Raw genomic sequence first — 13,602 nt, forward strand, 5'->3', positions numbered from 1 at the left:
ATTACTGAATCAATGATTTTATTTTAGTTTAGTTTTTTTTTTTTTTTTTTTTTGGTGCTGGGGATATGAAACTGCTGGATCATATGGGACTCTTGTGTTCCTTTTTGAGGAACCACCAAAATTTTTCCACGGTGACTGTACGAATTTACATTTCCACCAGCAGTATACAGAGGATCCAGTTTTCCATATTCTCTCTAGCACTTGTTGTTTTCTGGTTTTTCTTTTGTTTTGTCCTGGTCTTAATAATAGCTGTCCTAATGGGTGTAAAGTGGTACAATGGGGACTTTTCTACCTGCAGAAATAGACTGAGGGGGAAATTTAACTGTGTATAGTTGTGAAGACATCTGCTCGTATGTACACAGATGTGTTCATCAGAATCTAGGAATTAAGAATTTGGGCAAGAACCAGTGAAACTCCAAATCATGTACAGCCACAAGAATGGGATCCTAATTAGAATAAGTTATACTCCATGCATGTATAATATGTCAAAATACACTTTACTGTCATGTATATCTAAAAATAACAAGTGGGGAAAAAAAGAATTTGGGCAAGGAAGAGAGGCAGAGTATTAAATGGTGTAGTATAGGTACTGACCAGTCACAGAGGCCACCAGTCCTTTGCCTTCCTCATGTGTATGGGCTGAATGTCAGCCTGGATAGGGACCATACTGAGTTCACATTACAGTCAATTTGGAATGATGAAAAAAGTGACTTCTCACTCAGTTACATTTTCTCTTGATGGGTACACAAGCGCAGATGTAAATAGCTTCTAAGATAAATTTGGATACTTCACTAATGGGTGGTTAAAAAATTGAGAATTCTGTGCAGTCTACCTCTTTACTTTTGAAGTTAACCGAGATGAGTGTACCTCTGTTTCTACCTTAAATTAAGAATTTGAAGCTCTCTGGACTCTTCTTGGAGGTTCTGTGGCAGTCACAGGGGAACGAAATTACTATTTGAATTGTTTAGCATTCAGCACATATATAGAGTTCACTGCTCGTGTGCCAGGCCTTGCAACAAGTGCTAAGAATAGCATGGGCAGCCCTGTCCTTGTCCTTGTGGGGCCATGGTTGAGTGGAGGAGTCAGATAATTTATCACACAAATAGACTTGTAATTCCACCTGCATCTGATTCTGTGAAGGAGAAATACTTGAGACACTTCCCTGTTTTCTATTGGATTGTTCACCCAACCAAAGAAATCTGCTTTCTTTTCTCTTCAGGAGCCTCCAAACAGGTGGCTTTGCCTGGGAGGGCGAGGTAGAGAACAACGCGTATAGCAAGGCTACAGGGGTGGCTCCCCAGCACAAGTACCACCCCACAGCGGGCAGTTACCAACTCCATTTTGCTCTCCAGCAACTTGAACAACAGAAACTTCAGTCCCGGCAGCTTCTGGACCAGAGTCGAGCCCGGCACCAGGTAATTCAAGATAAGCTTTTCCGTGGGCTCTTCCTTCTGTTGGAAAAAAAAAAAATGTTAGCCTGCATGAATGGGCAGTATAGGGTTAACATCCCAAAAGTTTTCCAGCAGCAGCTGGCTTGGATGGTTTGTGGGGAGTCTCCTCTCAGAACTGTTCTGGAACCCTAACATTGGCTTTCCAGGAAGGTGATGTGCAACCATGCTTGACAGGCTTCTTTCATTTGAATGTACAGAAATTCCTATTGTAGTCTTTACCCTTTCCATTATATACTCTTAGTTCAGTAACTTCCCAGAGGGTCTATTTCCAAAATACCTAAAAGCAAGCAGGTTGAGCATCTTTATTTCCAAAGGTACTTTCTTATCATCCATAGACTTGGTATACCTATGTACATATGAATCCTTCATTGATCCATCAAGGAATAAATAACTTGCAAGTTCTTCCTATAGGAAGTGGTCACATGTTAGATTACCAGCCTTCTGTAAATGACAGCTATTCATTCAACACGTTTTGTTGAGTGCCTATCACATGCTAGGCAATGTTTTATTAAACAGTGAGGCTTTAACAGTACCCTACATGCAAGCATCCTCATACTGTGGAACTTAGGCAGCGTGAAACCTTCATTCTCTGCCCACTGTCTGTGAAATAAGAGAAACACCAGAGCATATGTCAGAGGAGCTGTGTATGACACACCAGTCTATCAGGATGGCCCCAATTACTTAGAGAAAGAAGGACCTCACAAAAGGTCAGGTCACTAAGAGTTAGCTTTGCCTTGGTGATTCAGGATTATCATTAGAATCATTTACCATGTTCTACAATAGAGATACTGAACTGAATTAATACTGATTCTAAAGCTTCCATATTCCCTATTTTTTAATGAAAAAATACCTTCTTTCAGTTTGATCTCTTATTTGCTGCTTTTTTATAAAAATGTATACAGTTCATGGTATACATGAGTTAGTGCTGAACTAATACTTATTCAAATATAAAGGCAGCGTTTCCCCAAGGTTTTTTATCCTCTCATCCTCTAAGTAAAATATGATTATCATTATGTCCTATAGTTTTACTTTTCAACTACTACCCGGAATAAAATATGATTATTTTATTTTTTAACATAGTTCATCACATGATCACCTTATCTCTGGTATTTACTCTAGAAATTAACACATCATAATTAAGAAATGGTAAATTCGAGCATTTGTGAAATAGTTCTTTAAACTGTTTTTAATGGAGAAATTCCCAGACATTTTTAATCTGGAAGCATAGAATATAGCATCTCATTCTGATCACATCATCCTTTGTCATGTAGAAATTTCCTCATTTAGAAAATCTTTGGGACAGCAGATACATGTAAGCCTGTTTGCATTTTCATAATTGCAGATATAAATATGTGTATTAGGTATTTTTTTTAACTCTGCATAAATTTCCTAAAGTGTTTTATACCTCCAGGCTTCCTGTCATTTTGAGTCCTTGAGAATGCCAGCTTGCTCAGGTGGTGGATAGTGGAGACATCACTGTATACCTTACTTTTCTCATGTGTTGCCAGGGAATATAGACAGGTAGTCCCTTTTAAGCTACACTTCAGTACCTTGAAAAGGTGGACAGGTTTTTTTTTTTGTTTTTGTTTTTGTTTTTTAATAAAAGGAGATGTTTGCAGGACATTGAAGTTTTGGGGAAAGAGAGACAGATTTGCTGATTTTCTCTTTGAGAAACTGCTTCACTTTTAAGTCCCTCTCCTGCTTTTGATTAGCTTCCAGCAACTCACATTCCTTTGAAAATTTAGAGTACTGCTATTCTTGTGTGGATTTTTTTCACTGAGGATTACACTGGTTTAGTTTCACTGAATTATGAGGTATATGGAAAATATGGTTTTTAGAATCTGTCAGAATATTTGTCTTAGGGAGGAGGCAGAACTCCCAAGAAGGGAGTTATCTCGTGTCTCCTGGAGAAGGAACAGAAAATCATTCATCATGATTTTATATATGTATATAACATCATTTTGTTATAACTTCTCCCTGTTTTTCTAAACCACAACTGGTTTAGGTAAGCATGAGTAAGGGTGAAGTTTCAGGTTTGTTGAGAGAGCTAGAGAAACTAAATTCTGTGGGCTTAGTCTATAACTAATAAAATAAAGAGTCTATAACTAATAAAATAGCAAATAAGATATTAACTATCTAACATGAAGAACATTTAGTAACTTAGAGTGCTGTATTTCAGAGGGTATTTAGAATCACTCCACAGGAGAAACAGCTCTTTCAGATTTTTATACCTTTGGTTTTAGTGCTAGACCCGACTGAGAATTATCACCAAATTGTTAATTAACGCATGGTTTTCATTCTCAGTCTGTCCTGTATTTCTGTCCTTGAATTAATCCTTTAGATAGAGATAGTACTTCTCTAATAAACTCTTTGCACTTTGGAATCATTTTCCCTAAGTATAGGTTATAAAATTTGGTTTACTTCCCATTTGAGATTGGTAGGCAGAATTAAAATCAAATTGACCTAGCATTCATCTATAAAAGAAACAGGTTTTTGGAAGAGGATATGAAAGAAATGGTATTGTGTGGTATGATATAGTCATTATTTTTATACATAGTACCTTGCATATAGTGATCTCCTAATAGATGTTTGAGGAAACATCATGTGGCCTTTCTCCCATTATATGCAAAGAAGGTTCTCTATCCTTTTCTCCCTCTAACCAGAGCACTTAGATATGCAGCTGTGCCGATGTCAAGAAGGCACTGATTCAGGCTGTGAGTGTGAAAATGGGCATCTCTAACCATTCACACAGAGCGAGTTTGGGTCTTCATCTCTATCTAGCCTGTGTTTACTCAGAAATGTAGAACTCATCATGACCTGAATCCACCCCTGAAGAAGACTGAGCCTGTGACATGGAAGTGAGAGGAAAGTCACGCTGAGCCATTGGCAGAGGTATCTAAGGACAGATACAAGAAAATTGGGTGTGATCCAGTCTTTTTGATGGAGAGCATGATAAAGGAAAAAAAGACAGAACTGAAACTATGAGCTGTTATGCCCTGATGGATGAAATTCCAGCAGTTTGAAAAACATCATTTTAAGTCAAAGTAGAGTCCACAGACTTTTTCTGCAAATAACCAGATAGTAAATTATGTTAGGCTTTGCAGGACATAGGGTCTCCATTGCAGCTACTCAGTTCTGTCATGGCAGAGGGAAAACAACTATCCACGGTAGGTCAATGAATGAATATGGCTGTCTTCCAATAAAACTTTATTTACAAAACAGACAACAGGCTGGATTTGTCTTGCAGACCCTGCTTTGCAGACCCCTCGTCTATAGCAACATCTACCTGAAGGGCTAGTTAAAACTCTAATCCCAGCTACTTGAGGAAGCTGAGGCAGGATGATTGCAAGTTCAAGGCCAGCCTCAGCAACTTAGCAAGGCCCTAATCAGCTTAGCAAGACCCTGTCTCAAAATAAAAAGGGCTGGGAATGTGGCCTAGTGGTTAAGTGCCCCTGGGTTAAATCCCCAATAGCAAAAAAAATAAATCAAATTTTCAGATTAAATTTTCTCCCCTTGGTTATTTGTTTTCTGTCCTTTGGAAGAGAGATGGGATGTGTTAAAACTTAATGTTGCTTTTATAAAATATCAGGCAATAATTTTTACAGGAACTTTGTTGCTGTCTTTTTCACCCCATCGACCACAGTATCCTCATAAATAAATTATCAAAATACCTCCTTACTCATTCTTATCAGGGTGCATTCTGCTCAGCAATCACAGCTCCCAGGATTCAAGTCTCAGGGTGGGCAAGAGATAAATAGCAGGACAGATTCCTCCCTGTTTTACTAGTGATAGCCAGCACTTCATAAGCACTTACGTTGTTCCCAGCACTGTTCTAATCTAGGTGTTGTTCATATTATTAATTCGAGGTAGCTAGGGCCACAAGGGACTGCTGTTGACCGATACAACCCGCTGGTGTCCTCTCTGGCTTGCCTCCCTGCTTCCCATTTCCTCTATATACTGGCTTCCTGCCCCAAAGGACAAGGCAAAAATACTCTTCTTTCAGCTGAATTGGGGGACCTGCTTGGGCAACAGTGACTACTAGTGACATCAGCATGAGTAGTTCTGCATGCTGGGGTCTGTGAGAGGGCTGCACCGGCTGTGAGGCCTGACTGACCTGATTCTAATTGCCGACATTGAGCTGATGTTATTCTTGGCGCGGGGCAGAGCGATTACTCAGTAGTTTCTGTTAAAGTGATCCTTTGTTAAACTTGTGCTCCCAACCCAGTCCCCCCTGCCTTCCCTCCCTCTCTCTTCTCTGCCTCATCCAGACCCAAAAAAGAGCCCAGAAAGCAAAAAAAAAAAATTAGGACATTTTGATGGCCAAGGCAAAACTGCTGAAGTCTCTTTGAACAACAGCAGGGGAGAGGGGAGAGGAGCGCTTTTAAACACATCCTAATTCTTCAGTGGCTCCGTTCTCTTTCCAAAGCCCTTCAGTTTTTAGTAGACTTAATTTTCAACATGAGTAAGGTGACTCAAGGTAGAAGACGACTGCCTCCCGAGTTCGCTCATCCTTCCACACATCTGCTCTTTACTTCTCCCTTCCTGCCATGCCCAGGTTTGGGGACCAGCCTAGATTCAGTGAGGCTAAGGGAGGATACTGCTCCTCTAACAAGCAGGGCAGGGCAGGGGGTAGCAGTCAGCGTTCCCTGCAAGTGGTCCTTCCGCATGCTGCAGCATCTAATGGTGCGTATGTACGTGCACAACCTCAAAGACCTGGAAGGGATTCCCATATAAACCCAACCAAGTCCTGTTATTTTGCTCCTAAAAGTTCATTGCATGTGTCTAGATATTTCTGCACCCCCTATAGGAAGGAACACTGTTCTCTGAGCCATTGGTCCCTGTGTGTTTGGGTTGTGGAGAGGAGGGGAAGGAGGGGGAACTCAGCAGGCGCTTTATCCAAGCACCAGCAAGAGCATGGGAGCCACTGGGCACTGCACAGGAGCAGGAGGTGTATCAGAGGAGAAGGTCGTGCAAGGGAGGAATTTGTGTGTGCCTGTGCACACATGCGTATGCTGAAGTCCCAGGACCTGTGGGCCCAAATGCCAATAACCTCCTGCTTCTTTGCTATTGTTTGTCTGGTTGGTTCTTTTGTCCTGTTTTTTTTTTTTTTTTTTTTTTTTTTCTCCTAACCTTTATCAGGAACTCATAATGCTTAGTTTCCAGCTTTTAATTATTATTATTACTGATTTTTCTAGGATGATTTAATTTGATTTTGCCAAATCATTTTTTTTCTTCTTACCTAAATAGAATACATTGAAAATACATGAAATAATACTCATAAAACTCCATTCAGTTGTTTTGAACATAGGCACTCTGGACAGGCTTTGGAGTCAGATAATTCTTGATTTAAATCTTGGCCATGTCTAGTCCATGACCAGGGAAAGGTTGTTAGACATTCTTTGAACCTCATTTTCCTTCTCTCTATGTGGAGACGATAACAGATAACTGAGTTATAAGGATTATAATCCCCAGATGTGATATCATGAAACCAAGCATTTTATTTGTATCATTTCACTGAATCTTTACAGCTGTCCTCTTATTAGCCCTGTTTACAGATAAAAGGGAAGAGTCATTCATGTAACTTTCTCAGGGTCACATAACTAATAAACAGATTTGAACTTGATTTGTCAGCCTCCACATCTGAGCTCTTGGTTATTAGGCTGTATCCTGTCTTCCTGATCATAAGACATTCAATACATAGTAGTCATTGAGGACTATTGCATAAATTTTAAATTGCCGTTCATAAATTCAACAAGTACTTATTGACACCTGTGAAATTATCTTTGAAAATTTATTTTCAAGAGTCTTAACCAGTCTCCTACTATTCATATGCACAATCTCAAAAGTTTTACTAAATGCCTATAAACTTAGGTCTAGACATTATCTCAATTACCTCAAATACTTAATTAAAGAAACATCTTAAGAAAGTTTCCTGGGTTCAAAAATCTTAGAAGTGCTCATAATTAAACCTCTCTTGTACTTTTATTACTAAGTAATATGGTCAGGAGCTAATGAGTCGTACAAGATCCTAAAATATGTTCCTACAGCTTAGCAATTCAGAGCCTTATGTGGAATGTTACCTTTCCAGTTAGGACTTTGTCCTTTCAACCCTTATCAATATCAATAGTGATAATACTATTATTAATAGTATTTTAATATAATAGTATTATATAATATGATAATATTATAATAGTATCATCAATCATGATAATACTATATAATTTTATTTCTATGTTAGGCTTTGTTGAGAAGACAAACAGGGAATAGGGCAAGTGTCCACAAATGTGAATATCACAGGTGACAGTATAATTCATGTTAGACTTGCTTTTTCAATACTATATAAATGTGAATCCCAGTGTATTATGACACTTCAGGCATTAGTTTGTTATGTTGATTCATAGCTGATAGCAAAAGAAGTCCCCTGATTATCAGCAGGTTGTTTTCTAAGCCATTGTTAAGATAACGTTCCTCTGAAATCTGGGACTTCAGTGGGCATGTCCTGTGTGCCAAACGCACTGTTAACTCCTACTGATGAGGACACCTATGCTCAAATTGTGCCCCTGAGTTCACACCACTGCCCAATTGCAGAGATGACATTGAAACCAGGTTAGAGGGCTTCTAGAGCCCTTTCTAGGTTATCACTCTCCCCTAGACAGAGCTGACTCTTTTCACCTTGTTTTACACGTTTATCACTAATCACTTAAGCCACTCCAGCTTTATGACTGCTGCACTACCGAACATTCTCACAAACATAAAAAAAAGGGTCAGTGTAATCAGTGAAAATCCAGAACTCAGCTTGGTTGTCTAAAGAAGCAACTGTTCCCATGCCAGCTGCTGGGGAGCAATCTTACTTGTTATCTGTTGTTAAAATGTCATTTGTTATAGGACCAAGTGACTGATTGCACTCCCTTCCCTCAATCTGTGACCTGTGGTTTGTTTTCCTCTGTAGGCATAAGAAGGACCCAAATCAATAGCTTTGTGTAAAATAATGAAACATGTCTTTAAAGCATGAAGAGCCAAAAAAGGAAAAGGAAAAGCAAATTTATTTTTTAAAAAAAGCAACAGTAAAAAGAAAAAAACATAAGTACATACGTACATACATACAAGAACCATTTGAGATGGATGCAGCCACAGGAAAAATACTTAATGACTGTATGACAGCAAGGTCGAATATACTGTTGAAGATATGCGCAGTAGGCCAACCATATGAGGTGCTGGGCCAAATAAAACAAACCATATATTTCAGGACAGAAACAAGTTAGATGTCTATAAACTTGGAATTTAAAGTTATAAGGGAACATAGAGAATGTCTTTTACTAACTATTTCATTTTACTAATCAAGAGACATAAAATATAGATACTATTAGGAGAATATGAGCAGTGATGTACAAATAATACTCTACATCCACTAACAAATAAATGATAAAACAGACGATTGAAAAATGAAACTGAATCCTCTTTTTTTAACCAGTTGAGTTCTCAATCTGGGGCCATTCCTGATTTTTTTTTTTTCCTTTGAGGTATTGGGGATTGAACCAGGATCACTTTGCCACCAAGCTACATCCTCAACCCTTTATTTTATTTTATGAAATTATCTGTATACAGGTTGAGCATTTTGTTTGGTTTTGGTATTTTTTGTTTGTTTGGTTGGTTGAGCAGTCTTAATTTGAAAATCCAAAATGTTCCATGGTCCAAAATTTTTTGATCCCTGACATGACACCACAATTAGAAAATTCTACATTGAAAATGAAACTCTTAAAAATATTATTTAAATTTCCCTTGGGTTCTGTGTAGAAGGTGTATATAAAACAAGTGGATTTTGTATTTAAACTTGAGTCCCTTCCCCAAGATACCTCATTATATATATGTAAATATTCCAGTATCTGAAAAAAATTTAAATCTGAAACACTTCTGGTCCCATCCAACTAAGCATTTTGAATCAGACATACATACATAGGTAGGCACGTGTGCACACTGTAATGTTTAAAATTAGTGGGACACTGGGTGTGGTGGCTCACACCTGTAATCCCAGTGACTTGGAAGACAGGAGTTCAAAGCCAGCTTCAGCAAAAGTGAGGTGCTAAGCAACTCAGTGAGACCCTATCTCTAAATAGAAAATAAAACAGGGTGAGAGATGTGGATCAGTGGTCGAGTGCCCCTGAGTTCAATCCCCAGTACACACAAAAAAATAAAATAATATTAGTGAGAAATATTTGCTTAAAAGATTTGAGACAAAATTTTCTCAGTCTTCTCTAAAAGAGTGATCTTGGGGTAAAGTGAATGAAATCTCTGGTTTTTATATGCACCTGAAGAAAGCTGTTAACATTGCTAGGTTTGCTTTAGTTTTTCTTTGGAAAGGAGATTAGAGTTAAACAGATTTTGCTTTAGATACATTTGCCTTAAAAGGTAGTCAGAATACATAAATCAGGGCAGTAGTGCAGTAAATCACACCCCAGGGGTGCAAATCCCAGCTTACTGCTCAGAGATAGGCAGTCCTGGTCACAGTACTTATATATTTGTGCTTGGTTTCCTCTTCAAATGGAGGTGATGGTAGAACCTGCCTCAGATGACAGGGAGGATTAAATGAGTTAACAAATAAAGGATTTAGAGCAATGCTGACCCATGGTAAAAGCTCAATAAACCTTAGTTGCTCTTATTATTCATGATGCATATTAGCCTTCCATTACTGTAACAAATGTAAAAATCTTATAAAGAGAAAAGGTTTATTTTGGCTCACAGTTTCAAAGGTTTTGAAAGGTTCTTACCATGATAGGTTGCTTTGGGTGAAGCAGCAGATCATGATAGAAGTGTATGGCAGAGGAAAACTGCTCACTAGGAAGCAAAAGAGAGGAAGTGAAAGGGTCTGGGGTCCCACTGTCCCCGTCAAGAAGACACCTTCAGCAATGAAAAGCCTCCCACAAGTCCCCATCTCTTAAAGGTTCCACCACCTCCTGATAGTGCCATGCTGGGGACTAACCCTTTACCATGTGGACCATTGTGGGACACTTCAGGTCTTTCATTATGGTAAAAAGCATAACATAAATCTACCCTCCAAATACAGTGCACAGTGTTGTTAATCATGTGAACATTTTTGTACAACATCTCTAGAACTTACTCATATTACATAACCGAAACTATCCTTGTTGAACAACCCTACATTTCCTTCTCTCCTGACCTCTGGCAACGGCCATTCTACTTTTTTTTTCCCAGGAGTTGGCTGGTCTCTGCTCCATCCCTATCCAAGTCATAGCACTTCTTATGGTAGCACTACCAGAAATTGTACCCCTTTCTTTTGCTCAGCCCCTACTCCTGTCCCAGCTGACAAACACTGAATGGAAGACAGCCAAGAGCTCTGTATGTGTTATGCAAAGGCCCTTTGGAAGCTTTCTTTTGCCAAAATAGAAACAGCTATTCTGACCCTCACCTTGGCGCTGAGGTTTTTACAGCATCACAGTGTTGCACAAAAGTTGCAGTGTGTTCTTTGCCCTCTGCAGTCTCCCCCTGGTTGTGGTCCGTTGAGTGGGTGGTGGCTCACATATTCTAGAAAAGTGCTGCCCCCACACTGCAGCTGCCAGTGAGAGATAAACTGGCGGTGGATTTGTATACTGTGTATGGCAACTCTGTGGCAGTTAGGACAAAACCTCTCAAGGGAGAGTGATACCCAGCAACGTTTGCTTCTCTGAAATCGGAGTAAAAGAGACATTGGCCTACTCAAACAGAGACTAGCATTTGCTACCTTCTCTCCCTTAATTCTCAAAAAATGGAATTTACAGTTATTTTATTACAAAGAGCCTACCAGCTCTGTTCCATCACCAGCAAGCCTAAGTGAAGGCTAAAAGAAGTGTTTTTCTGGAAGGAATTTAAAAAAAAAAAAACCTTCCAGAATTTAATCTCTGAATAGTATTATCTTTCTAGTTAGGGAGCCCAGATCTTGCTTCCTTTTAACCTTCCAAGTTGCAGTCTGTGTTCTTTCTATCAGGAATCCCTCCTCCCACCCACGAGCATCCCTCTGTTGTCAAGGGAGGGCCTTTCCAGTCTTTTACCTGGGGCCAAGCCAACCCTCAAACTGGAGCTCTGCGTCTCCTTGCTGTCCTGTGGCTTTTTCCCACACCCAGCGGAGCAGCAAGAGTCATGTAGATGTTGACCAGCTCTTAAGAAGAAGCCAGTGCTTGCTTATCCAATGCTCCCAAGCCCAGGCACTGAGTGGTAACAGCACAGCTGTGTCCCTATGTTGTTAATATTATGTATTCAGTCTTCACATGTCTTAGAACTTATTCAGAGAACATCATATAATTCTGTCCTTTCAAAAGTCGGGACAAAACAGTTCACATGATCTCTAGCTGGTGGAGTTGCAGGGTTGAGGCCAATAACAGGGTATGAGGAGCCTGGGAAAGCAGTCTAAACATACCCACTTACATATCTGCTTTTAATATTGCCTGAGTGTTTTCCTGGGCTGCTTCTTATCATATTTGATTGCTTCAGTCCCACCCCAATTAACCTTCACTTTGGTGAGATACCTAGGGATTTGTCTTCATTACTGACTCTTCAATTTCAGATGGAATTCAACTATGATTCCTTTGTTGTCCATTCAGTGTATTCCAGCATGGCCACCAAACCATAAGAAGCACAACCTAGAAGCTTTTTACTGTATTTGGAAAGATAAGTTGCTTTGAGATGCAATCCATGCCTGCTGAGGCTTAAGTTGGCTTGACTTTGTGGTAGACTGAGAATTAGTTCTCATATCAGGATTTTGTTTGGCTGCACGTACCCCACACACACATTCAACTCAGAAAGGGTTTTTACCCCCTTATAATTAGAACTCTAGAGGTAAGAGCTCCCACACACCAGGTGCCATCAGAAGCCCATGTTCCTTCTGTCTCTGTCCCCTGCCATCACACCCTGTGCCTGTCCACCTCTAGCTAGCTAGTGGGAAGAATAGTCAGGGCGAAAGGTGTGAAAGTTCAAAGAACTTTCCTAAAAACCACACCCAGGAACTTCTGTTTATATCTTGTCATGTGGTTACCTGTAAGGTGGGGGGGGGTGGAGGGCGGGTGGGGGGGGCTAAGCTAAATACACATTATTATCCAGACAGAATCAGAACAGTATTATTAGGAAGAAAGGGAAAGGTGACGATATCCAGGCAGGTGGCAGTGTCCTAAGCAATAAGTTTTTTTTTGTTCTGAAGATTCATCTAACCTTGTATAGAACATCAGTGTATCAAGTCCTACTACAAAATTGCATCTAAGAAAGTAAATTTACTTTGGGGGAAATCTTAAGAGGAATTACTTGTACTTTGGACACAGCACACTAGGTATTATTCAAATTCAGAGAATTAGTCTTATTACAAGATTGCATCTCTTATGTGTATACACATATGCCTATTGTACAGAAATTTAGCTGTTGCTTAAAAAAAAAAAAAAAAGATAGTTAATGTACTATTTCGTTTTGTTCATTCCTGGAGTAAAAGTGTATTAAGTACCTGGGCGTTTTACAAACCTCTGTGGGTGAAACCATAATTAATAACCATATACAAATCTAGCTATTTCCAGTGTGTATTGTTCAGAAGAGAGGAAAAGTACACAGATAAGTGGCTGTAATACAAGACTGAATAAATACCAGGTAGAATAAGACATACAAATAAATTTTTATAAGCATTCAGAAGAGGAAAAGATCATTTCAGCCAGAGAGAATTGAATAAATATGATCTGGGAACCTAAACATATGTTTTCATTTTAAGAGTTTGCTTTCACAGCAAGTGAGCGTCATCATAAGACTAGAAAAATATGTTGAAAATATGCATAACCAACTACCATCCACAAATGATTATTGATAGGTAGACTTGAATATCATCCCTAACCCTTGATAAACTGAAGTAGAGAATGAAGAAGGAAACGAATGGAGCATTTGCTAAGTGTCTATTGTATGCCAAGTATTTTGTCTTAAGAAACCCTTATTGATTACATAAGTAATCTTCATTTAATCTCCAACAATCCAGCAAAGTAGTTATATAATTGCTTATGAGGAAGCCAAAGCTCAGAGAAGTTAAGGAACTTGAAAAGATAACCCACTTTGGGAGTAACAAGGCTGACATTTGAGCCCCATGCATTTAACTGAAAAGCCATGTTTTTTCCAGTCAGCCTTGTCTCTGCTT

General features: G+C 39.2%; 1 protein-coding gene across 19 annotated transcripts in view; it reads left to right on the forward strand.

Annotated features, from left to right (window-relative positions):
- Ttll5 (tubulin tyrosine ligase like 5) overlaps positions 1–13,602 on the forward strand; it is a 266,244-nt gene that overhangs the window by 193,620 nt on the left and 59,022 nt on the right. For all 19 annotated transcript variants that reach the window (XR_007107155.1, XM_047540832.1, XM_047540831.1 and 16 more), the window contains one exon: positions 1,220–1,415. Coding sequence is in view for 18 of the 19 variants with exons in the window: in XM_047540832.1 (XP_047396788.1) it covers positions 1,220–1,415 (196 nt within the window). In the remaining variant the exon portion in view is untranslated. The remainder of the gene's footprint in view (positions 1–1,219; positions 1,416–13,602) is intronic.

The sequence above is a fragment of the Sciurus carolinensis genome, chromosome 2 (assembly GCF_902686445.1).
Source record: "Sciurus carolinensis chromosome 2, mSciCar1.2, whole genome shotgun sequence".
In the NCBI taxonomy this organism is placed as follows: domain Eukaryota; kingdom Metazoa; phylum Chordata; class Mammalia; order Rodentia; family Sciuridae; genus Sciurus; species Sciurus carolinensis.